The 26,198-nt window shown below is 42.8% G+C and overlaps 2 protein-coding genes across 9 annotated transcripts; one reads left to right on the top strand and one right to left on the bottom strand.

Moving 5' to 3' along the window:
- The first annotated feature begins 1,498 nt into the window (after window positions 1-1,498).
- On the top strand, window positions 1,499-17,754 carry LOC110488727 (synaptotagmin-like protein 4). Of its 8 annotated transcripts, none has more exons than XM_036942875.1 (18): window positions 1,538-1,695; window positions 7,706-7,878; window positions 8,360-8,538; window positions 8,825-9,040; window positions 9,388-9,497; window positions 9,795-9,912; window positions 10,044-10,199; window positions 10,302-10,407; window positions 10,571-10,676; window positions 10,819-10,916; window positions 11,057-11,143; window positions 11,554-11,732; window positions 14,965-15,067; window positions 15,409-15,570; window positions 15,729-15,831; window positions 15,940-16,066; window positions 16,238-16,446; window positions 16,986-17,754. In XM_036942875.1, the coding sequence occupies exons 3-18, from the start codon at window positions 8,420-8,422 to the stop codon at window positions 17,126-17,128; spliced, it is 2,142 nt and encodes a 713-aa protein (XP_036798770.1). In that variant the 5' UTR covers window positions 1,538-1,695; window positions 7,706-7,878; window positions 8,360-8,419; the 3' UTR covers window positions 17,129-17,754. The 8 variants fall into 8 exon arrangements, with proteins under 8 accessions (XP_036798772.1, XP_036798770.1, XP_036798769.1 ...); XM_036942874.1 differs by having other exon boundaries at window positions 7,774-7,878; XM_036942878.1 differs by having other exon boundaries at window positions 7,796-7,878.
- Window positions 17,656-25,686, bottom strand: LOC110487723 (sushi repeat-containing protein SRPX2). The gene is made up of 10 exons (XM_021559635.2): window positions 23,305-25,686; window positions 22,942-23,133; window positions 22,074-22,250; window positions 21,965-21,991; window positions 21,739-21,799; window positions 21,430-21,551; window positions 19,158-19,337; window positions 18,898-19,031; window positions 18,617-18,729; window positions 17,656-18,253 (listed from the first exon to the last, which is right to left on the bottom strand). Exons 1-10 carry the CDS (start codon window positions 23,426-23,428, stop codon window positions 18,085-18,087), a joined length of 1,299 nt encoding a protein of 432 aa, XP_021415310.2. The 5' UTR covers window positions 23,429-25,686; the 3' UTR covers window positions 17,656-18,084.
- Window positions 25,687-26,198: the final 512 nt, after the last annotated feature.

The raw sequence follows: 26,198 nt of genomic DNA on the forward strand, positions 1-26,198 counted from the left end.
TTAGGGTTGTTGTCCTGTTGGAAGGTGAATCTTCGCCCCAGGTTGAGGTCCTGAGCGCTCTGGAGCAGGTTTTCATCAAGGATCTCGCTGTACTTTAATCCGTTCATCTTTCCCTCGATCCTGACTAGTCTCCCACTGCCTGCCACTGAAAAACATCCCAACAGCATGATGCTTCCACCATCATGCTTTACTGTAGGGATGGTGGCAGGTTTCCTCCAGACGTGACGCTTGACATTCAGGCTAAAGAGTTTCTCATGGTCTGAGAGTCCTTTACGCACGTTTTGGCAAACTCCAAGCGTACTGTTGTGTGCCTTTTACTGAGGAGTGGCTTCCGCCTGGCTACTCTACCACAAAGGCCTGATTGGTGGAGTGCTGCATAGATGGTTGTCCTTCTGTAAGGTTCTCCCATCTCCACAGAGGAACTCTGGAGCTCTGTCGGCGACCAGCGGGTTCTTGGTCACCTCCCTGACCAAGGCCCTTCTCCCCCGATTCCTCAGTTTGGCTGGGTGACCAGTTCTAGGAAGAGTCTTGGTGGTTCCAAACTTCTTCCATTTAAGAATGATGGAGGCCACTGTGTTCTTGGTGACCTTCAATGCTGCAGAAATGTTTTGGTACCCTTCCCAGATTTGTGCCTCGACACAATCCTGTCTCGGAGCTCTACGGACAATTCCTTCGACCTCATGGCATGATTTTTGCTCTTACATACACTGTCAACTGTGGGACCTTTATATAGACAGGTGTGTGCCTTTCCAAATCATGTCCAATCATTTGAGTTTACCACAGATGGACTCAAATCAAATCAAGTCAAACATCTCAAGGATGATCCATGGAAACAGGATGCACCTGAGCTCAATTTCGAGTCTCATAGCAAAGGGTCTGAATACTTATGTATATAAAGTATACGTTTTTTATTTTAATTAATTTTCAAACATTTATAAAAAACGGTTTTCGGTTTGTCATTATAGGGTATTGTGTGTAGATTGATGAGGAACATTTTTAATTTAATCCATTTTAGAATAAGTTTGTAACGTAACAAAATATGGAAAAAGTGAAGGGGTCTGAATACTTTCTGAATGCACTGTAATAATAATGTTGCTATTTTAGGTAAAACATGATTTTAAAGGTTTATTCAATGTGAAAATGAAGCAGTTTTTTACCAGTTGTTTTACAACTGATTTGACAAAATGTCATCACATGCAATGACTGACTTGCCACATGGTGCCTGTCTGGGAACACATTTGTTACACATTTGTTTATAAATATTGTATCCATAGGATGAAATATCTGGCCAAATAAGGGATATAGTATACAATTACACACAAAAATTAAGTATTTGTGTATTTTGCCTCTTGCATTATTTCCACAATAGAATAATGCTCCACATTAATATTTAATTTTACTAAATTATTTGTACGGGGTTTGGTTATTTACTTGTGGAAACTACTGGTATTGAATTAATTAGCACTACTTCTGCTTCTTTCTCAGAAAAGTAGGGAAATAGAGCAGAGGGAATGCACCTGCTGCGGAAAACGTCTGTAGCTATTTGTCGCCCCACCGCTGTCACAAATTTTCCATATCTTCCGGGATGTGATGATTATAACCAACGCTGAAAGTCAACAGTTTCAGAGTGCAGGAAAGAGACTGGAAGGTAGACTGTGGGAGTCACGCTGACACATTGCAGCTAAGGGTTGAGCGGTAAGTTGAGTTTGTTGTGATCTATAACATTCATTCAAACTGTTTTATTGAATTACAGTTGCAATCAAAAAAATGTTTACACGACAGTAAATTGTTGAATACCTTTTCCTGATATGGGAAACCTCCCTTAGGAATGATTTACGATCCTCGATTCATTGACGTTGCGAACAAACGATGTACCGGTGCACTTGTTTTGTCCGCTACCAGTCTGCTCTGAAAGTTGAATTATTCCATTTGATTATTTTTCATCTCCTCCCTCCCAAGATTTGGGAACGAAAGAAAGTGGTATGGTCAATTAATTTGAATCATAATCGAAGTGCAGTTTTCGATTTTCTCAATGGAATTAAAACACCGTTTTTTTTTTAACAGGTGTTAAAATACATTTTTTGAGACTGACAAATCTTCTATGAACTATATTTGCGCTCGCTCATTCAGATACATTGCTTATGTAGTGTTGTCTTATTCAGCAGATCATGTGTGTTGATAAACAACTGCGCTTTTTCAATAATGTCCAATTAACTGGATGTGTTGCCAACACAATCTTAAATCCAGCCACATCATGCATTGTCTCTAGGCCTACAATAGATTTGTTTGATTACATTTGGGCTGTTAGAAAAAATACAGTAGGCTACAACAAAACAATCAAATGTAGCCTACTGCATTTTTTTGTTAAGTCCTTTTGGCAAATGAGGTAAATGACATACTTTGAAATAGTCCTACATTTGCTGTTAGACTTACATTACTTATTGAGTTACTGTCAAGAAAATTGCACATTAAACTATGCTATTCTCATGCATTGTTAAATTGGAATTAACTTTCCTTTTATTATAGCCTATGCCCACAATGAGACTATGTTTACACAGGCAGCCCAATTCTGATATTTTGGCAAAGAATCTGATCGGTCAAAATACCAATTAGTGGCGAAAACATCGGAATTGGGCTGTAAACACAACCTAAGATGCCCTGGAAAAGCACTTTATGTGGAGTTTTCTTTCCTGTATTCACCATTTAATTTTTAATTTTTTTTACTAACGTTGGTATTCGTACAATTTGTCCTCACTCTTTCTGTTGATATCCTTCTTAGTGTCTATTGACTCTAGAAATATCCCAGGGCACTGTCATCTTTGTTTCTGTGACACACGCATTCCCTTGAAGTAGGCAGCTGCCTGCTGAGCTGCCCTACAAGGCATTGTACACTTCTCAAATGTGAGTCAATTGGCCTCAAGCGTTAAAACAATGAGGAAAAAGTTTCTCTCCAAAGTTCTGCGTGAGTGACACAGCTTAGCACACAAACACTGTGGTAATGAGGGCTATGGAATTGAAATCAAATTTTTTTTCTCTGCTTAAACTCACTCAACATTATTAGAATTAGAAAAACTTTATTGTCCACCCAATGTGTCTTTGGCTTCACAACATAAAAACAGACATTAAAAGCCATCAGGACTCCATCATCCTGAAAAATAATAAACTATACGAACTACAAAAGTGCTAGTGCAGTTTCCCGTTAGACGGCTGGCTATACATTACATCATCATTGGTCTAAAAGCCACAATCAGCATCAAGAATTCCTAGTAAAAAATACATCATCATTAAGACTGAAGGGCACCTGATCACCTCCATGTTTAAATAATTCATTTGTACGTACATCAGGATCTGAGACCATTATCAACAACTTGGGTCAAATTACTTTTTATAGATATTCTTAGATATCTCCTCCCTGAGGGGAGCTTTTCAAACTGGAAATAGTGGATGGGTCATTAGCTATAGTCAGTGCTTTGCTCTGAGTGCTCAGCACTTGTAGTGCATTTAGAAAGTATTCATACCCCTTGACTTATTCCACATTTTGCTGTGTTACATCATGAATTCAAAATGGATTAAATAATTTTTTTCCACTCACCCAGCTACACAAAATACCCCATAATGACAAAGTGAAAACATGTTTTAGAAATGTTTGCACATTTATTGAAAATGACATTTTCACTCTAATCAATACTTTGTAGAAGCACCTTTGGAGCCAATTGCAGCTTTGAGTCGTCTGTATCAGCTTTGCACATTTGGAATTGTTTTTTTTCTCCCATTCTTCCTTGCAGATTTTCTCAAGCTCTGTTAAGCTGTAGGCCGTCACTGTAAATAATAATAATTTGTCATTTGTAAATCATTTGTAAATCATTTGTTCTTAACTGACTTGCCTAGTTAAATAAAAAATAAATAAAGGCTAGGCGGGGAGTGGTGGAGAACAGCAATCTTCAAGTCTTTCCACAGATTTTCAATGGGATTCATGTCTGGGATTTGGATGGGCCACTCAAGGACTTACATTTTCCAGCTTTGCTTTGGCTGTTTCCATTGATCATCTTTGAGATGTTTCTACAAGTTAATTAGAGTCCCCGTCCGTAGAGCTCAGAGAAAGGATTGTGTCGAGGCACAGATCTGGGGAAGGGTACAATTATATATTTTTTTCAGCATTGAAGGTCCCCAAGAACAAAATGGCCTCCATCATTCTTAAATGGAAGACGTTTGGAACCACCAAGACTCTTTTTAAAGCCTGCCGCCCAGCCAAACTGAGCAATCGGGGGAGAAGGGCCTTGGTCAGGGAGGTGACCGAGAACCCGATGGTCCCTCTGAGAGAGCTCCAGAATTTCTCTGTTGAGATGGGAGAACATTCCAGAAGGACAACCATCTCTGCAGCACTCCATCAATCAGGCCTTTACGGTTGAGTGGCCAGATGGAAGCCACTCCTCAGTAAAAGGCACATGAAAGCCCGCTTGGCGTTTGCCAAAAGGCACCTAAAGGACGCTCAGATCATGAGAAACAAGATTCTGTGGTCTGATGAAACCAAGATTGAATGCTTTGGCCTGAATGCCAAGCGGTTTTCTATTTTCTACATTGTAGAATAATAGTGAAGATATCAAAACTATGAAATGACACATGGAATCATGTAGTAACCAGAAAAGTGTTAAACAAATCTAAATATATTTTATAGTTGAGATTCTTCAAATAGCCAGCCTTTGACAGCTTTGCACACTCTTGCCATTCTCTAAACCACCTTCGTGAGGTAGTCACCTGAAATGCATTTCAATGAACAGGTGTGCCTTGTTAATTTGTGGAATTTATTTCCTTAATGTGTTTCAGTTGTGTTGTGACAAGGTAGGGTTGGTATACAGAAGATAGCCAAATCTGGTAAAAGACCAAGTCCATATTATGGCAAGAACAACTCAAATAAGCAAAGAGAAACGACAGTCCATCATTACTTCAAGACATGAAGCTCAGTCAATACAGAACATTTCAAGAACATCGAAAGTTTCTTCAAGTGCAGTCGCAAAAACCATCAAGCGCTATGCAGAAGCTTGTTCTCACGAGGACCGCCACAGGAATGGAAGACCCAGAGTTACCTCTGCTGCAGAAGATAAGTTCATTAGATTTAATTGCCCCTCAGATTGCAGCCCAAATAAATGCTTCAGAGTTCAAGTAACAGACACATGTCAACATCAACTGTTCAGAGACTGCATAAATCAGGCCTAATTGATGCAAAGAAACCCATTACGAAAGGATACCAATAATAAGAAGAGACTTGCTTGAGCCAAGAAATCAATGGACATTAGACCGGTGGAAATGTGTCCTTTGGTCTGAGTACAAATTTGAGATTTTTGGTTTCAACCACCGTGTCTTTGTGAGACGCAGAGTAGGTGAACGGATGCTCTCCGCGTGTGTGGTTTCCACCGTGAAGCATGGAGGAGGAGGTGTGATGGTGCTTTGCTGGCGACACTGTCTGTGATTTATTTAGAGTTCAAGGCACACTTAACCAGCATGGTTACCACAGCAGTCTGCAGCGATATGCCATCCCATCTGGTTTGCGCTTAGTGGGACTACCATTTTTTTTTCAACAGGACAATGACCCAGCACACACACACCTCCAGGCTGTGTAAGGGCTTTTTGGCCAAGGAGAGTGATGGAGTGATGCATCAGATGACCTGGCCTCCACAATCACCCTACCTCAACCCAATTGAGATGGTTGGGATGAGTTGGATCGCAGAGTGAAGGAAAAGCAGCCAACAAGTGCTCAGCATATGTGGGAATTCCCTCAAAACAATTGGAAAAGCATTCCAGATGACGCTGGTTGAGAGAATGCCAAGAGTGTGCAAAGCTGTCATCAAGGCAAAGGGTGGCTACTTTGAAGAATATATATCTAAACCCTTTTTTGTTTACTACATTATTCCATATGTGTTATTTCATAGTTTGATGTCTACACTATTATTCTACAATGTAGAAAATGGTAAAAATAAAGCAACCTTTTGAATGAGTAGGTGTGTACAAACTTTTGACTGGGTGTGTGTTTGTGTGTGTAAAATCTTGGTCGACCAACAGCCTATCGACCAGTAAATTGGGGTCAGCCCTAGTGTGAATACTAATGTAAATGAGATATTTCTGTATTTCATTCTCAATAAATTGGCAACTATCTAAAAACTAGGTTTCACTTTGTCGTTATGGGGTATTGTGTGGTATTGGTGAGAATGACTATATTTAATCCATTTTGAATTCAGGCTCTAAATGTGGAATAAGTCTAGGAGTATGAATACTTTCTGAAGAAACTGTATATGTTATTGAACTGCTTTTTGAGGTTTGCTAACTATCTTGCTATCCATATTTGCTGCCCTGAACAGTTGTGTCCTCTTCTTGGCACTCGGGTTTCCATACCATGTGGTCATGATGAAGCAAACAATACTTTTGTACACTATTTCTCAAATGTGCTGGCTCACACTGAAACTATTCCTGAGCAGATAAAAACGTTGCCTTGCCTTAAAAATATAGTGTGTTCACAGTAAATTCAGAGTTGTCCAAAAAATTGAAGTGCCTTTTAAAAAAAAAACAGTCAACTTGACTATTCAATGTCTTCTGAGATTCTGGATTCACCTAGAGATTGAAGCTCAGAACTGGAACATGGCCGATGACAGGCTTGATGTCAGGATTAAACAAATGGTTTAACCAGTGCACTCCACCCGCCGCTCTATGTCCTTAGAGGGTGGGAACCCTGCGATATGCTGAGCTCGTGTTGTTTTTAGCTTTCCTGTTCAAATTCCCTCAAGCAAACTTTCACCCTGTCAGAGGAGTTTAAAACCTCAAGGATCCTGGATCCTATTTGTCATCATCTATCTATTCTATATGCGTGTCAGCGTCTGTCAAAGTAAGATTAGGTAGAGACTATTTTCCCATGTCTTCCTGTTATAATTTACTATAGGATGACATGTCGAAATAATAAAATCACTATCTGTATGTCACCACATTTTTATTTATGCTTGTGTACCTGACTCAAAGCTCAATATACACTTAGGCAGGGCTGTTTTCTTTCCCTGCAAAGGATTTTCTACATGATGTAAGCATATACAGTACAACGTTATAGGCTTAGTTTGTTAAAGGTGTTGTAGTTTGGTGTTTACTCCAGTGGAAATGACACCGTACTGTACGTCCTGGTGAGATTTACACAGTATACAAAACATTAAGAATACCTTCCTAATATTGAGTTGCACCCTCATTTCCCCTCAGAACAGCCTCAATTCTTCAGGCCATGGACTATAAAAAGTGATGGCATTCCTCCAATGCTTGCCACAGTTGTGTCAAGTTGGATGCATGTCCTTTGGGTGGTGGACCATAAGGGAAACTGTTGAGCATGAAAAACCCAGCAGTGTTGCAGTTCTGTGTTCGTCTGGCACCTACTACTATACCCCGTTCAAAGGCACTTAAATCTTTTGTCTCGCCCATTCACCCTCATGTCTCAGCTTAATTAAGTCCTTCTTTAACCTGTCTCCTCCCCTGTATCTACTGATTTTTTTAAAAAGGGGATTTAACAGGTTACATCAATAAAGTATCATAGCTTTCACCTGGATTTACCTGGTCAGTCTGTCTTGGAAATGTTCCACTAGTCCACCTTCACTCTGGTTTGTCTGCAGCAGGGCCATCTCAGGGTGTTGGCTCTAAGCTAGGTCACTGTGTTGTCTGGGTCTGTCCATGTGTGCAGAGGGTCCCTGGTTCGCGCCCGGGTATGGGCGAGGGGACGGTCTAAAGTTATACTGTTACACTTGCCAGCTCCATCTTCCTAATTACCCAGCCAGCTCCAGCAAGGCGGAGTGAGAGGCTTCTGACACTGTGGCAGCAGCAGCCTCTCTGCATGGAGGCTCACTAGTGGAGGAGGTAAGGGTAACACCATCCACTAACAGTCCCCTTTGTCTGTATGTCTGCTAGTCCTGCACTGTCTACCCCTCTCTACCTGTCTCTGTCCTTTCCCCTCACAGCAAGCCCTCCCATTGTTTAAACGCGCACTCTCTCCTGCAGTGGTCCACTGTAATGCTGTGCTCTTTCTGAGTAGCCTGTACTGTATATGAGGTCGTTGCTCATGTACTGAAAGTGGGTCCTCCAATAAATGGACATTAGCTGGGGGAAAAGCTTCCGATCAGCTTTACTCCATCTTCAATGCTGCTGATGTTTGGGATTAGGACTTTCACACTGGTTTTCACTGTGATATCATGAGGGATTTCAAATGTAAACTATGGTGCTTGGTAAAGCAGGAGAAAGGCATTTTCAGGCAGAAACCACAAAGGACAAGTTATAGATGGATAAAACATGTTCCCATTTTGTGCCTTCTGAACTCAGCCCTGTTCTCTTCTTTGGCTAGCAGGAGCCTGTCTGGCCTAGGGTGATAATCCCTAAGGGGTTAGCCTGGGACGGAGGTGCAATGCCACAGGCTGCAGACATGATTAATGTGGCCTTCTTGACTGACTCGGAGCGGGAGCTGATCCTGGAGGTGCTGCGGAGGGACGAGGAACTGAGGCAGGCTGAAGAGCACCGTGTCCGGTGAGAACTCCCCTCCCGAGCTGCATCTCAATAGTCCTAAAGTGGCTTCCTCCTGACGTTGTCTCATTTCCTTAATCTGATCTAAAAAGACAGGACCGGTGAAAGCGATACAGTGCATGCTGGTGGCAATCTAGCATTCACCTCATCAACTCAGTATTTCACGAGTGCAGATGGAGGCAGTCACTAGACTTTCAACATCCAGTTATGCAAAGATGTCAACACAGACACCAATAGGCAAGGGTCTAACCAATGCCCCCCCCCCCCCCCCCCCCCCCTGTTGTTTTAGGAAGCTGAAGACGGAGCTGCTGGACATTATGAGGAAGGGCGCCAAGCGTAGCAGTGGGAAGTACAGTGAGCGTAGCTGCGGCCGCTGCCAGGAACCACTTGGTCCACTATCTGCCGGCTCCAGCCAGTGTAGGGCATGCAAACACCAAGTGTGCCACAACTGCTGCTCAGTGTGCCCCAATGGATCCTGGGTGTGCAGTGTGTGTGCTAAAGAGGCGTAAGAGTCAATTTCTCTGTACTGTACATCACCCCACCCTGTCTTTTAGCATCTAAATGGTGACGATCCCTGTGTTTGCTGTATCTATATGCAAAGCGTGATGTTTTTGTTAATGTCAGACTCTCACTGTACAACGCCCACGAGGAGACGATAATACTTTCAGCGGGTTTACATTTGTGGATGCACGCTATGCATATCTGTTGCATTCTAAACTTGTGTAAAAAAATATATTTCTGTTTTTATTTTTACAACGTTTTCGCACTGTCAGCATGTCACCCTTAGAGTTGTGGTCCATATATTTGATGATGTTTTAACGTGGTGGTAATGTGTGGTGTTATTTTCTCCAGTGATCTAAAGAAGGTCACCGGAGACTGGTTCTATGACCAGCGAGTCAACCGCTTCTTCACCACCCCTGGACACGACATAGTGAGGACTTCCCTCAAAAAGAGGCCCCCACGTGAGTCCAGAAACCACCAAGTTGTGGGCTACGCTCTATACAATTGGAAACCCTAAACGACTTTCACTGCGGGTGCAGAGTGGAATGTCAGTGGCGTGGCAGCATAGCAATTTGTCCTATTTTTCTCTACTCAATTTCAATATTGAGATGTAAGAAGCTCCGTTACTGCATAGCTTTTGTTTATGCACTTTTTTTCAATGGCACTTCCCAGTAAGGAAATCCCTGTCTGAATGAATGAAGCCACTGTCAGCATATTACCAGTTGCCTGTCATGCTAAAGCTTGGTGTTCTGTTTTAGTGAGGAAGAGGGAGAACATGGAAGCGCTTCTGTTGAACAGTACAGAGTTGAACCCCAGCCAGCCCACCACCCCTGTTCCCCGACCCAGACTGAGGGACCTAGCAGCCTCCAACAAGGAGTGAGTCCTATTTTTATCTGGGGTGACAACACATGCTTTACAATCAATAGTGTGATGCAGTTACTGTAATATGTGGATGGAGTTTCAATTCAACATATAACATTTTGACACTGTTATTTCAACCTTCTCAGTCTGCTAGACGAAGTCTCCGAAGAATCCGTGGGAGTTAAGGCCAAGGAGCAGCAGGAGCAACAGCAGCACAGGGACAATGAGCCTGCAGAGAAAGCCAGCCTGAACAGTGTCATGACAGAGACCGAGTCCTCTCTTGGTACTCCTCTCTTACCAAGGTGAGTCTACATCCAAACAAATAGGCCTATAGCATTAGCGCTACATGCTAACAAAACTGCTTTTGGGATGTCTGCTCATTATGAATGGTGTTTATGATCCAGGAAGGAGGAGAGCACAGGTCAGTCTAGTCCAACAGGGTCCAGTATGAATGGTCTAGTCAAAGCTGACCTCGTCAGTAGCCACAGCCCCACCTCGGATGCAGACACGGTAAGGAGACCGTTTACCTATCAATCAGGTGTTGGGGTCAGTTCCATTTTAGTGCAGTCAGTCAAGTCTGCAAGTGAAAAGTCCACCTGTATTAGTCCTCATGTCTCCAGCCAATACATATTATACTGTCACACCTGACTGTAACCCTTGTCTCTTTCCATAGTCCTCCGTAGTAGGTCGTCGTAGTGTTAGCTCTGGCACAGGGTCTGTCGCATTGGAAGATGGCGGCCTGTTCAAGAAGAGCATCAGACGAGTTCAGAAACCCTCCGGTGAGACTCTTGTGTGTCTGCCGCCTCGGTAGCCCTGACTCCCAAACTCTATTCAAATATTGTTTTGTTTTAAGGGCATCTGGCCTGCTTGAGTTAACAAAGACATGCTCCATTTGAATGCGTCTCCATGGGTTTCACTCAGAATTCACGTCTGTGCTGGACCTGCGTGAGGAGGGGGCTGAAGCATCAGAGGGCTTTATGGGTGACCGGAGCAAGTCGGTGCCTGGGCTCAATGTGCCAGTGAGCAGTACCTCTTCCTCATTACAGACTAATGCATAAGGCTTCACTATACTACAAAATACTTCCATATGGTGCTAGTATTGGTGAGATGCAGTTGCATTGTATTTTTCATGATTTTAAATGGTTTGCTGTGCTTGCAGGATGATGAGGAGGATGAAGACATTGATAACTTGGTGAGCATCCATAGAAAGGTGTGCTCAAGTACCTCAAATCTTCGCGGCTCCAAGGTAAATGCATGCGATTCTCACTTATCCTATTTTCAAAGGTTCTAGTTAGTGTGTGATGCTATTTTTTTTAGAGTTCCTCAAGATATTTATTGAACCAGAACTTTGAGACAATTCAGGATATCCTGGTTGGTGTTGTGAGCTGCTGCCTAATTGAGTTACCATGGCAACTAAAGCTCACGCTCAAAGTTGCTTCAGGGCATGCAAATTTGACTGACCTGATTTTCATTGTCACAGGCCTCATTTGTGTGCTTTCCAGGAAGTTTATGTTACTTGATTGAATATGTTACATTTACCTTTCTGGTCACAATTTTTGCTCATTTTGAATTCCAAGTTCTAGAATTGTAGTCAATATGAATGCATTTAAACCAACTACTAACAGAAATCTGTGTGTGTGTGTGTGTCCACCACAGAGCACACTGGGCAGTCTGATGAGTATTTACAGTGAGGCAGGAGATTATGACAGCGTGGAGGTGAGCGGGGACATCGTGTTCTCTATCAGCTACGATGACACCACCCAGAGCCTGGCCGTCCTCGTCAAGGAGTGTCACTCGCTGGCCCACGGGGACGCCAGACGCCAGCGCTCAAACCCGTGAGTGTCCCCTCAGGACTAGGGTTTAACAGTTGTCTCAGTAGGAAATGATGGGTGCATCTCAATAATGTTTCCTCTCCTTCATATCCCCACATCTGAAAACACTGGGTGGATGAAAGTCATGGTGGATGCCGCTCTGGAATTTTCTTTCAACAAAGCTGCTTTACACTATTCAGATGCATTCCATCATGTCATAGTGATAGTATCCCCCACTCCTTCAAGTGAGACCAACACTATTCTACCGTAGGTTGCAATAAGTCTCGTCATGTTTTTATGATGACAGTAGATGAGATGCATTGTAGAGAATGATTCCCAGTAATCCTGTTCACACTAGACACACAGTTCAGTGTTATTACTGTATGACATAATGTAGATATGCAGGCTGAATTTGGCCCGCGGGTGGTTTTATTTGCCCCCCCCCCCAGGAAATCATCTACAAGTGATTTTAATTGAAGAAATCGGTTCAAGTATTCCCATACATAAGAGAGAACCATGTGATCGTATACAAATGTAAGCAAGGTTTGAATTGATTTTTAGTCAAACATACAGTGCCTTGCGAAAGTATTCGGCCCCCTTGAACTTTGCGACCTTTTGCCACATTTCAGGCTTCAAACATAAAGATATGAAACTGTATTTTTTGTGAAGAATCAACAACAAGTGGGACACAATCATGAAGTGGAACGACATTTATTGGATGTTTCAAACTTTTTTAACAAATCAAAAACTGAAAAATTGGGTGTGCAAAATTATTCAGCCCCCTTAAGTTAATACTTTGTAGCGCCACCTTTTGCTGCGATTACAGCTGTAAGTCGCTTGGGGTATGTCTCTATCAGTTTTGCACATCGAGAGACTGACATTTTTTCCCATTCCTCCTTGCAAAACAGCTCGAGCTCAGTGAGGTTGGATGGAGAGCATTTGTGAACAGCAGTTTTCAGTTCTTTCCACAGATTCTCAATTGGATTCAGGTCTGGACTTTGACTTGGCCATTCTAACACCTGGATATGTTTATTTTTGAACCATTCCATTGTAGATTTTGCTTTATGTTTTGGATCATTGTCTTGTTGGAAGACAAATCTCCATCCCAGTCTCAGGTCTTTTGCAGACTCCATCAGGTTTTCTTCCAGAATGGTCCTGTATTTGGCTCCATCCATCTTCCCATCAATTGTAACCATCTTCCCTGTCCCTGCTGAAGAAATGCAAGCCCAAACCATGATGCTGCCACCACCAAATTTGACAGTGGGGATGGTGTGTTCAGCTGTGTTGCTTTTACGCCAAACATAACGTTTTGCATTGTTGCCAAAAAGTTCAATTTTGGTTTCATCTGACCAGAGCACCTTCTTCCACATGTTTGGTGTGTCTCCCAGGTGGCTTGTGGCAAACTTTAAACAACACTTTTTATGGATATCTTTAAGAAATGGCTTTCTTCTTGCCACTCTTCCATAAAGGCCAGATTTGTGCAATATACGACTGATTGTTGTCCTATGGATGGAGTCTCCCACCTCAGCTGTAGATCTCTGCAGTTCATCCAGAGTGATCATGGGCCTCTTGGCTGCATCTCTGATCAGTCTTCTCCTTGTATGAGTTGAAAGTTTAGAGGGACGGCCAGGTCTTGGTAGATTTGCAGTGGTCTGATACTCCTTCCATTTCAATATTATCGCTTGTACAGTGCTCCTTGGGATGTTTAAAGCTTGGGAAATCTTTTTGTATCCAAATCTGGCTTTAAACTTCTTCACAACAGTATCTCGGACCTGCCTGGTGTGTTCCTTGTTCTTCATGATGCTCTCTGCGCTTTTAACGGACCTCTGAGACTATCACAGTGCAGGTGCATTTATACGGAGACTTGATTACACACAGGTGGATTGTATTTATCATCATTAGTCATTTAGGTCAACATTGGATCATTCAGAGATCCTCACTGAACTTCTGGAGAGAGTTTGCTGCACTGAAAGTAAAGGGGCTGAATAATTTTGCACACCCAATTTTTCAGTTTTTGATTTGTTAAAAAAGTTTGAAATATCCAATAAATGTCGTTCCACTTCATGATTGTGTCCCACTTGTTGTTGATTCTTCACAAAGAAATACAGTTTTATATCTTTATGTTTGAAGCCTGAAATGTGGCAAAAAGTCGCAAAGTTCAAGGGGGCCGAATACTTTCGCAAGGCACTGTATCTGTTTGGGCTTTTTGCGGTCAGTTTGCCGTTTACAAATTTATGTTCCGGCCCTCCGACCATCCACTCAAGAACAAATTGTCCCGCAACTGAATCTAGTTGATAATCCCTGACGTAGATCATCTTAAATAAGACCCTGTCCTGTTTACAAAATGTTTGATGTGCCCAGGGGTCATTATCAGAGTTCCAAAAGGAAGAATTGTACAGGTTACATTTAACGGAAGAAAAATAATTATACATTTGTAGTTTGGAAATGTAGGCACTTTATATTTTGACTTAAATAACAGAACAAAAATATAAACGCAACAATTTCAAAGATTTTACTCAGTTAAAGTTCATATGAGAAAATCAGTCAGTTGAAATAAATTTAATTAGGCCCTAGTCTATGGATCTCACATGACTGGGAATACAGATATGCATCTGTTGGTCACAGATAACTTAAAAGAAATGGGCCTCACAATGGGCCTCAGGTACTCGTCATGGTATTTCTGTGCATTAAAATTGCCATCAATAAAATGCAATTGTGTTCCTTGTCCATAGCTTATGCCCTGCCCATACCACAACCTCACCGCCACCATGGGGCACTCTATTCACAATGTTGACATCAGCAAACCTCTTGCCCACACGATGCCATACACATAAATTCTCTAAAACGACATTGGATGAGGCTTATGGTAGAGAAATTAACATTAAGTTCTCTGGCAACAGCTCTGGTGGACATTTCTGCAGTCAGCATGCTCCCTTAACTTGAGACGTCTGTGGCATTGTGTCGTGTGACAACTGCACATTTTAGAGTGGTCTTTTATAGTATCCAGCACAAGGTGCACATATGTAATGATCATGCTGTTTAATCAGCTTCTTGATATGCCACACCTGTCAGGTGGATTGATTATCTTGGCAAAGGATAAATGTTCACTATCACGGATGTAAACCAATTTGTGCACAACATGTTGCATTTTTATATTTTTCTTCAGTATAGTTTATTGGTATTGCAGGAGGGAATATGGCTTCATTTGAACTCTTTAACATGTAGGAAAATATTCATGTTTTTTTTTGTCCTGCAGGTATGTCAAGTGCTACCTTCTCCCTGACAAGTCTCGCATTGGCAAGAAAAAAACTACCATTAAACATAACACAGTGGACCCCACTTACAATGAGACCCTAAAGGTGATGGCCTCTCTGGAACTGCAGTAGATTTAGATGAACACTGATGAACTTTAACCCTGTATACATCCCTTATTACTCAATGGCCGGTTGATAATGCCGCCTCCTTCAGTAGGCAGTAAGATTGATATTGGCATTCAAGATAAGGAGAGTTAATCGCCGTTAGTGAAAGACAAACAAATATTGATTTTGTTGCTGCCCTTTTTTTAAACTCTGAGTATAGTGAACAAGTAACTCTGATGCAAAGGCCAGAGAGGGTGGGTGGAAAACTTTACTAAGATGTAGTTGACGGATCAGTGAGAGCAGGGTGTCACTCTCTCACTTCATCTCTTCTCCTCATTCAGTTTTCCATCAGTCGCTCCCAGGTGCTCAATCGTTCCCTCCAGCTCTCCGTCTGGCACCATGCCCGCTTGGGCCGTAATGCCTTCCTTGGAGAGGTGGAGGTGCCTCTGGACTGCAGGAACCTCGACGCAGGCCACGAGGAGTGTGTGGCGTTCGTGGGAAAAGTAAGCCTGAATAGTCTCATCACTAGGGCTCAGTTGTTCCTGGTCAGGTCACATGGTCAGAAAACATTGCAGGCCCTACACATCAATCACTAAATGTATTTCTAATCTACAGTACAACCCTGTGGTCTAGTGGTTTTACTGACTATTATCCTCTATAGGCGTCACCACTGCAGTCCTCTGCCTTCTCTCAGTACAAAGGAGAACTGTTGATTTCCCTGAAGTATGTCTCGACCAAGAATTCACCCACTGAAAAGACCAAAGGTAGGAGTGCCCCTGTTGACAGAACAAACTAACAGAAAAGCTCAGTCAGCACTATCTGTGTCAGACCAATCCCTACCAGTGGCTGTCTGACACCACCATCTCCCCTAGGCAAGAGACTCTCTCTAGGCAAGAAGACAAAGACGGAGCAGGGAGGGGAGTTGCACGTCTTGATCAAAGAGGCCAAGAACCTGACGGCAATGAAAGCAGGGGACACGTCGGATTCCTTTGTGAAAGGGTTAGCTGGCGGCATGATGTCACTAATTCTCTACGTTCACCTAAACAGAGACACATTTTGTTTCATCATCTTCACTTGAGATTGTGCAACTCCTGCTCATTTTAAGAACATTTTTCAGCCACCTAGCCTTCATCAAAATGCAATCCTTCTCACTCATGCTTTTAAACCTAGGTACTTGTTGCCATCGAAGGCCAAGTCCACTAAGAGGAAGACTCCGGTGGTGAAGAAAACTCTGAACCCTCACTACGACCACACATTTGTGTACAAAGACCTGACCCTAGACCAGCTAAGTGAGATGTGGCTAGAGCTGACAGTGTGGGACCGGGAGGCCATGTCCAGTAATGACTTCCTGGGTGGGGTTCGACTCAGCACAGGCACAGGTAATGACACAACACCTTTTTATCTTCCTGGGTGGGGTTTTGACTCAGCAAAGCCACAATTAATGACACACAACACCTTGTTGATTTATGGCGGGGAAGTCTCAGTTTATATCCATTGGCAGTATTGCTCTACCGCTTTACATGTTTGAGTTACTATTCCGTTGCAGGTCACCTATTTTTCCAATGTTAAAGTTGGTAGTAAGGTGAAGCTACCTCAGTTTAAATTACTAAGAGCAGTAGGCCTATTGTTAAAATAAATCTCATTCCCTGACATTTCTGTCCAAATGTGTGAAGTCTGGTGGACCAAAGCATCAAACTTTAGCTTTTGTTAGCCAATACAGAAAGACCGGGAGTAACTCACGGTGCAGATAGCATTGGCTTAATCTACCAAACAATCCCACAACACCTAATGGTCACACCCACTAAGGCCAACTTTGAATCATTATCCCAGGCTTATATGCGCAATAGCCTGGGGACGAGGTTAGGACAGGACAGACCTACTTTAGTTCACTGTTTTTCTGGTGCCCTTCTTTTTTCAGCCACACTGAAGGTTGGGAAGGAGGAAGTGGAGGCGGATTCTACAGGGGAGGAGGTGACTCTGTGGCAGAAGATGATGCAATACCCTGACTCGTGTGCAGAGGGCACTCTTCCATTACGCTCCTCTATGGGCAAGAGCAAGTGAAGACGCCACACTGCCTCGTAACCTGAAAGAAGAGCTATGGAGACAGGGCAATCCCTCAACTTTTTATCACCATCATTCTGTAAAAAAAAAAAAAGACTGTCTAACCGCAGGCACTATTACGACACTATTGGCCTAAAACAAGTGATTTGAAAGCATAGTGGAAATTCACCTGATAGCTTGAGGTTTTTGATAGAGGTATCATTTCATATTTTTAAATGTAAGGTTGTCAACTATACATACTTTTTGAGATCAATCGACACTAACCAAAGTTTTGATCAAATTGAAAAACTCCTGTTTAATTGACATTTTATCAAAGCTGAATTCTATCCATGTTCAGCAAACCACTCATTAACTGTGGCGCTTCATGGGGGTTACTGGTGTTTCAGTTTCAGGCAGAATCTCTGTTCCACTCTTAAGGCATTGAACCAGTTTTGGTCCATGTCACCTTGGGTTATGATTCATGGTAATTGAAAAAAAACTACTGTGCATATGATTTTTAAATATGTAAATATTACCAGTTGCACAAAGTGAAGGAGACTCATTTTATTTCTCAACTTTTATGCTCTTTTGAGTCCTATGACTGTATCAAATATTTAATTCACCAAATAAATAAAAATATGAAGTGACTGAACCTTTAATTATCCACGTTTGTTATACCCGTCTGTGCAGTATGGAAGGTGAAGTAAAGGTACCTATGTTTCATTCTCTAACAATACACCAACAATCTCTATACTTTTAGATGAAGTATATACATCTGGGATGAGTAGTGCAAGATATGTAAACATCATTAATGAAGATCTTAGCCTGTTTTTCAGGTTTATCAGCCAATGGAAACATTTGACTAGCAGAGCTGTTATCCGTTTTCTTGTTTCTCTCTCTATTCTGGGCCAGCCTTCCTCTGAGCTGATATCTTTGTAAAAGTGTCTGACCTCCAAGCCACCAGGGGGCACTCTTAGTCAGAGGTCTAACTCCAACCGCCTCTGTTCTTCTTCGTCCAAAAGGTTATTGTCGATGTATGAGAAGAGCTCATCGGATGTGGTGGGTGTGAGGAATCTCTCGTGGTCCAAACCATCCTTGTCTAGCAGCACCATGTTGAAGTAGGATCTGGAGATCCGTAAAGCCTGCCTGTACCACAGTACGAGATGACCATATCGTGTCAAGTCAGTGATGGTGTATTACATTGCCTGAAGATGCAGTGCAGCCAACATGATTGAACACTCGTAACAAATGGATCAATAGTCACTTCATTAATGATGTTTACATATCTTGCACTACTCATCCCAGATGTATATACTGAATTTTATACCGTCTATGCTGGTCGGTCATGGCCCATCCATATATTTATATGTACATATTCTTATTCCATCCCTTTTGTTAGATATTGCTACACTGTCAGAACTAGAAGCACAAGCATTTCACTACACTCGCAATAACATCGGCTAACCATGTATGTGACCAATACAATTTGATTATGTGAAGTCACCTTACCTCAGACCCTCAATGTCCAGGTGACGTCCCTTGATGTGGCCCACTTCTCGAGGAGGGGACCTTAGCAGCTCAATCACTGTCACTCCTCTTATGTCCAGACCACAATCTGCTTTCTAGGCATGAAAACACCCCAAGCATGGTCACAATTCATACAAACGAGGTGCTCATATTTCATTCACTAAACAGCTATTTATTAAGTCCTGTAGAAACTACCATTGTTGAGAGCAGAAATTCCCTGACTTGCAGATGATACCCAAATCATCCCGGTGTCTCGGACTCACCTGTACCATAAGGTTCTGGAGCTTGTAGTCTCCATGGGCTATGTTAGGTGCCGACACAATCAGAAGCCTCCTCTTCTCGTAGAACCGGTCCAGGAGGCCAGAAGCTGTATCCACATCTGTTTTAAACTCCATTGCTACAGTACATATGCACACACCATCAAAAACAGTATGGTTGTTGGTATAATCACTTTACATGTTTGGGTTCAGTTGAAGACAACAAACCAGATGGCCATGCTCTGTCATTGGTTCTCAATACTAACGGACGCACTCAGCAGGGGCCTCAGTCCAGCTGTGGTCGAACTGGCAGACACGGCTGGAGATCCCCCTCCTCTCCTGGCCCCTGTCACAGTGGTACTCGCACACCACCCCGTAGTTGTTCCCGTCAGAGTTACAGGTGAGGTAACCATGGAGAGGGGGCTTGAGGACTGGACACCTCCTGACTGGGGAGAGACGGAGAGCAGGATCTCTATTGTTCAAAGCAATAGCTGATCTAGGATCAGTTTAGGATTTAAGATGATATGGACATAGGGACATGATCCTTGATCAGCACTCCTACTCTGATACAGATACACTGTATTCTGACCTTGACCTACACTAAATGACCAAAAGTATGTGTTCACCTGCTCGTCGAATATCTCATTCCAAAATCATGGGCATTAAATATGGAGTTGGTCGCCCAGGTAATGCTATAACAGCCTCCACTCTTCTGGGAAGGCTTTCCACTAGAGTTTGGAACATTGCTGCGGGGACTTGCTTTCATTCAGCCACAAGAGCATTAGTGAGGTCGGGCACTGATGTTGGGCAAATAGGCCTGGTTTACAGTCACCGTTAAAATACATCCCAAATGTGCTCATTGGGGTTGAGGTCAGGGCTCTGTGCAAGCCAGTCAAGTTCTTCCACACAAATCTCAACAAACCATTTCTGTATGAACCTTACTTTGTGCATGGTAACATTGTCATGCTGAAACAGGAAAGGGACTTCACCAAACTGTTGCCACAAAGTTGGAAGCACAGCGCTAAGATTTCCCCTCACTGAAACTAAGGGGCTTAGCCCGAACCATGAAAAACAGCCCCAGACCATTATTCCTCCACCAAACTTTACAATTGGCACTATGCAGTCGGGCAGGTAGCGTTCTCCTGGCATCCGCCAAACCCAGATTCATCTCTCGGACTGCCAGACGGTGAATCATAATTCATCAGTCCAGAGAATGCATTTCCACTGCTCCAGAGTCCAATGGCGGCAAGCTTTACACCACTCTAGCCGACGCTTGGCATTAGCGTGAAAACCCATTTCATGAAGCTGACGAACAGTTATTGTGCTGACGTTGCTTCGAGAGGCAGTTTGGTAGTGGTGTTGCAACCGAGGACAGTCGATTTTTACACGCTTCAGTGGCCCCGTTCTGTGAGCTTGTGTGGCCTACCACTTTGCGGCTGAGCCGTTGTTGCTCCTAGACGTTTCCACTTCACAATAACAGCACTTACAGTTGACCGGGGCAGCTCTAGCAGGGCAGAAATTTGATGAACTGACTTGTTGGAAACGAGGCATCCTATGACAGTGCCACGTTGAAAGTCACTGAGCTCTTCAGTAAGGCCATTCTGCTGCCCATGTTTGTCTATGGAGATTGCATGTGTGCTCAATTTTATACACCTGTCAGCAACATGTGTGGCTGAAATAGCTGAATCGACTCATTTGAAGATTACCATGGGTTGAAGAATGTGGCAATTTCCTTTTGTGCGTAAAGGCTCTCCAAACCTCTTTTTTTATGATTCATAAATACTTACCTAAACCTAAATAATCTATGTTTTTCAGTGGCAGGGACTGGGAGACTAGTCAGGATTGGGGGAAAGATGAACAGAGCAAAGTACAGAGAGATCTTTGAGGAAAACCTGCTCCAGAGCGCTCAGGACCTCAACCTGGGGCGAAGGCTCACCTTCCAACAGGACAATGACCCTAAGCACACAACCAAGACAACGCAGGAGTAGCTTCAGGACAAGTCTCGGAATGTCCTTGAGTGGCCCAGCCAGAGCCCGGACTTGAACCCGATCGAACATCTCTGGAGAGACCTGAAAATAGCTGTACAACGACAGTCCCCATCCAACCTGACAGAGCTTGAGAGGATCTGCAGAGAAGAATGGGAGAAACTCCCAAAACCCAGGTGTGCCAAGCTTGTAGTGACATACCCAAGAAGACTTGAGGCTGTAATCCCTGCCAAAGGTGCTTCAACAAAGTACTGAGTAAAGGGTCTGAATAGTTATGTAAATAAGGTGTTTCCGTTTTTGAAAACATTTGCTAAAATTTCTAAACAGCTTTTGCTTTGTCATTATAGGGTATAGTGTGTAGATTGACAAAAAAATAACAATTTTTAACAAAGTCAATTTTAGAACAAGGCTGTAACATAACAAAATGTGGAAAAAGTCAAGGGCTCTGAATACTTTCCAAATGCACTGTTTGTTTGTCCAGTAAGTCTGGGCTTTACTCTAGTCCAAATATCAGGTCATTTTGTCTGAATGTCAGGTTACTGTGGTGCCTTACCCTCCACACGAACAATGAACTTGCAGGCAGCCCTGTTTCTGGCTTGGTCATGTGCTGTGTGCCGGATAATGTTCATCCCCTCTTTAAAGTTGGTATCTGGCCCCTGGCCTATCAGTGTTACACTGCAAACAGACAAAGAACACCACGTGATTCACCTCCTGATAAAGCACAGGGGAAGAAGGAGGGAATCTTTATTTTTTAAAGGACTGTCATACGCCAGTGTTTTATCAGCTGTTTCTGAGGCAACGGGGGGGTCTTGGTTTTGAGACAAAGACAGAAAAAGGAAATGAAACGTGGAAAGAGCGGTACTAGATGAGTATCTGTGTTGTGTTTATGTGGATGGGAGACATGCCCATGGGAGCTGCCGGGGCTTATAAAAGTTAGAAACAAAACGGCACTGGAAAAACAATTAGCTTGGATTCCAAATGGTTTTTTAATTTTTTTGCTGTGCTTACAGGGTGCATCTCATTAACTCATGGGGAAGAAAAAAAAAATATGCTGACTTAATTACCACTGACTTTGACCATTCACTTACCTCCAGGCATATCAAACCCAACACCACCTGGGTTTCACACCACAGTGAAAAAGCATTCATGAATCATGTCAGTATACTTGGACGTGCTGACTAAACATATGAGCTATACCTGCACAGATGGATTCTGCCCCACTCCAGGACCCCCCATCCAGACAGGTACGAGAGTGGTCCCCCTCGATCCGGTACCCCAGCTCACAGATGTAGCCACAGCTGGAGTCCACCACATAACCCTGGGTGCAGTGGTACGTGCCATGCCAGATCAGGTGCAGCACGTTGCAACGAACCTCTGTGGAGTCACCATAGTCAACAAGATAGACCCTGAGTATAACAAACATTAGGAAGACCTTCCTAATACTGAGTGGCATAACCCCCCCCCTCTCCCCTCAGAACAGCCTCAGTTAATCGGGGCACAGAATCTACAAGGTGTCAAAAGCATTCTACAGGGATGCTGGCCCATGTTGACTCCAATGCTTTCCACAGTTGTGTCAAGTTGGCTGGATGTCCTTTGGGTGGTGGACCATTCTTGATACACACGGAAAAGTGTAGAGTGAAAAACCCAGCAGCGTTGCAGTTCTTGATTCAAAATGGTGCGCTTGGCACCTACTACCAAACCTGTTTCAAATGTTATGTCTTGCCCATTCACACTCTGAATGGCACACATACACAATCCATGTCTCAATTCTCTCAAGGCTTAAAAATCTTTCTTTAACTTGTCCCCTCCCCTTCATCTACACCGACTGAAGTGGATTTAACAAGAGACACGAATAAGGGATCATAGCTTGCACCTGGATTCACCTGGTCAGTCTGTCATGGGAAGAGCAGGGTCCTTCATGTTTTGTATACTCTGTGTATATTACTCCCATGAAGGTTTTTTCTAAAGAAAACTCAGGGACTTTAAAAGAAAAATGAACAATAGAGAGGACATGGACAAAAAAACGACAATCAGCTGTATCTGTCTATAATCAGCCTGTACTCACGGCGGCAGTGACTGGTCCCAGACCAGCGGCGGTTGGGCATGCACTGCACCGAGGATCTGCCCAGCAGCTTGTAGCCACGGTCACAGGTCATCTCGCAGCGGGTGTCTAGGGTGCTGCGGTAGTTCTCTCCTCGGGGGAAGTGGCAGGTCACATCCCCATTGGCCAGGGTCAGAAAGTGACACCATCTTAGATCTGCATCAAAACAATATTGTTTAAACACACACTGGAACTCAGTGTCAAGACCAATGTGCTACAGACATGCCAAGAGACACTGATTTCAAAACAGTGATGTGGGGTACGTAGATTTCAAATCTGTGTTGTTGATAATGTTAGTGTTGTGACTGTGTGGTTCTCCGTAGTTACTCCTGTAGTTCAGTTGGGGAGTGTAGTACTCCTCCTCTGGCACAACCTCATTGTAGCTGCTGTGCATTGTGGTTCCAGAGCCTGAAACCAACGACACACTATTATTAGCTCTAAAATCAGTCATAGCAACAAGGCATAAACAGATAAAAACTATTTGTCAGCTACTAATGTATTTATGGGCGATATGTACTTTCTTTCCCACACATTAACCTACATGTACTTATCAGATTATTTGTGATACATATGAAATTATTTTGAGGTAGAACATGAAGAGTAGAATAAAGGTCATGCAGAGAACCTCTAATGCTAATTGTTTCCTGTTAGAGGAAATTATGGTTGAAATGACTAATTATGTATACATTCCAATCAGAACTGACTAGTCTAAATGCTATAATGTACTGTACATGTGAATTTTCTCTCTTGCTCCCATTCCCAATTGTATATAATGTAGTCAGGAGTTTAGTAACAATGAAGGTCTGTTCCTTATTTCATTCAGTTGTACAATCTCCAGGTGGCAGGAACGGCCCATCTCCAGACTGTCTAGAATGTTGATTTATACTGACTGGCCTTGACTTCGTGCTGATAACGCGAAGGCTCGAGAGCTAGAGGGCCCTCTACTTGTGAAATAGATAGAACGTTTAGAAAACGCTGACGTCATTTTCACTTTATAACCTGTGGAAATATGTGTATGTGGTTAGTACTCTCTTGAAATAAACGCTGTTACCTGGCTTTTAAGACTGGTCTCGATCTACTTCATGCATAATTAATGAACTTACAACTCATTAATGAAATAGAAAGAGTGCGAATTTGGTTTTGGCTAAAAAAACATACAGGAATTTAGAAATTCCACTAAAATTTCGCCACAAATTCTCAGGTTCGCACAGCCTGAATACTGGTCCATTCCTGAGCCATTTCCATAAAGGGAAGTTGGGGGAAAAAACCTGGTTGGGATCCAAAACTGAAGTCCAGTGAAAACTAGTACATCTCTGAAAAAGGGCCAGGCTTTCTGGTTTGCTAAAGTTTCATTCAACTCAACGTAAAAGTGTTTTAGCGTCACATGGAAGGAAAATAAGATAGCAAAGAAAGTAGGAAAAGGACTTAACTGGGCACACATTGCACTGAATGTGCACTGAGATCATGACACGTGAAGAGGACAACGTTGGAAAGCAGAGGTCCTCTCCTCCATTTTGAGCGTATTACTGTAACTAGTTAGTGTTTTTGCCTCATCGTTTTCACTGTAGCTTTAAACCAAGGAGCTGAATCTAACTTTCCATACATTACATCTCCCTTACCACACTCATTCTTTCCCCTCACTTGTGGTCTATCTTATTTCATAAACCCAATCTCTTGAAGGATATTTAAAAGGGACTCTTCTGTTTAGAAAAATTTGATTTTTTCCCCCCTTGTCTCTCCAACGGAGTACTTGTAACAACAAAGTGGTCCAGATACTAGCTTACCCAGTAGACAGGGGCTAGCCAATGTGTAATTTAGACCAATGGAAATTCAACTCATGGTGACAAATCTCAACAACGTTTCTAATGATGGTAATTTGGGCACTTGCAATAGGCTGCTAAATGTACAATGATGTTTACTTACAAACACCTTTCATCAAATGCCTTATTTACAGTCTGACTCTGAATAACACGTAAACATGCCCTCAGATTCCTAGCACCCAAGTCTCCCTCGTGCTTGCAAATCCAAGTGAGGATAAACAAACTCTTTGGCATTCAAGACAGTTTTACATTTCAGCAGCGATTCAAATCCTGTGTACCATGTCTCATAGTAGACATGCAAGTGGTATCAATATTCAAATATCTCTTTTATGTTATTACACTAATGCAGGCAGCTGCTATGGCCGCCTGCAGGTTGTAAAGCAGATAGACACAGCACGCATCACAGTGAGACCAGCCAGGGGTGAGTTTGGGTGGATCTGAGGTGACTCGAATCACTGTCTCGTAGGGGCCAAATGAGGACCTTGGCACAGCTGGTCTGTGCACACTCAACCATTTGTCTGTGATTGGAGATGTAATTACACAGGTCTGAGAAGGGGTGACATGCTCAACAGAGGAGGGCTAGATAGAGAACTCATGTGACTGTAGGCTTACTACAGTGATGACTTGTATTCACCTACAAAACTTTTTCTTAATGAAAAAATGCATAGATGGGATATTTGGGCTTCTTTGCTCTCTCTTTTTTTAACTGAAAAATAATGTTAGAAGAGTGGTTGAGTTTCTGTTCGGGAAATACTCCCTGCTCTCTTTGTAATTCCTTCAGGTCCCTCTAAAGATCCCACCTCAGCTACTTCTATTTACTGCGGTGATTGAGGTATTTCTTGATTTATTTCACCTTTATTTAACCAAGTAGGCTAGTTGAGGAACAAGTTCTCATTTGCAACTGCGACCTGGCCAAGATAAAGCATAGCGGTTCGACACATACAACAACACAGAGTTACACATGGAATAAACAAAACAAACAGTCAATAATACAGTAGAAAAAAAGAAAAGTAAAAGTCTATATACAGTGTGTGCAAATGAGGTAGGATAAGGGAGTTAAGGCAATAAATAGGCCATGGTGGCGAAGTAATTACAATATAGCAATTAAACACTGGAATGATAGATGTGCAGAAGATGAATGTGCAAGTAGAGATACTGGGGTGCAAAGGAGCAAGATAAATAAATAAATGCAGTATGGGGATGCGGTAGTTGGATGGGCTGTTTACAGATGGTGCAGTGATCTGTGAGCTGCTCTGACAGCTGGTGCTTAAAGCTAGTGAGGGAGATATGAGTCTCCAGCTTCAGTGATTTTTTCAGTTCGTTCCAGCTATTGGTGGCAGAGAACTGGAAGGAAAGGCAGCCAAAGGAGAAATTGGCTTTGGGGGTAACCATTGAGATATA

This window comes from Oncorhynchus mykiss, chromosome 14, assembly GCF_013265735.2.
Source record: "Oncorhynchus mykiss isolate Arlee chromosome 14, USDA_OmykA_1.1, whole genome shotgun sequence".
Lineage (NCBI taxonomy): Eukaryota > Metazoa > Chordata > Actinopteri > Salmoniformes > Salmonidae > Oncorhynchus > Oncorhynchus mykiss.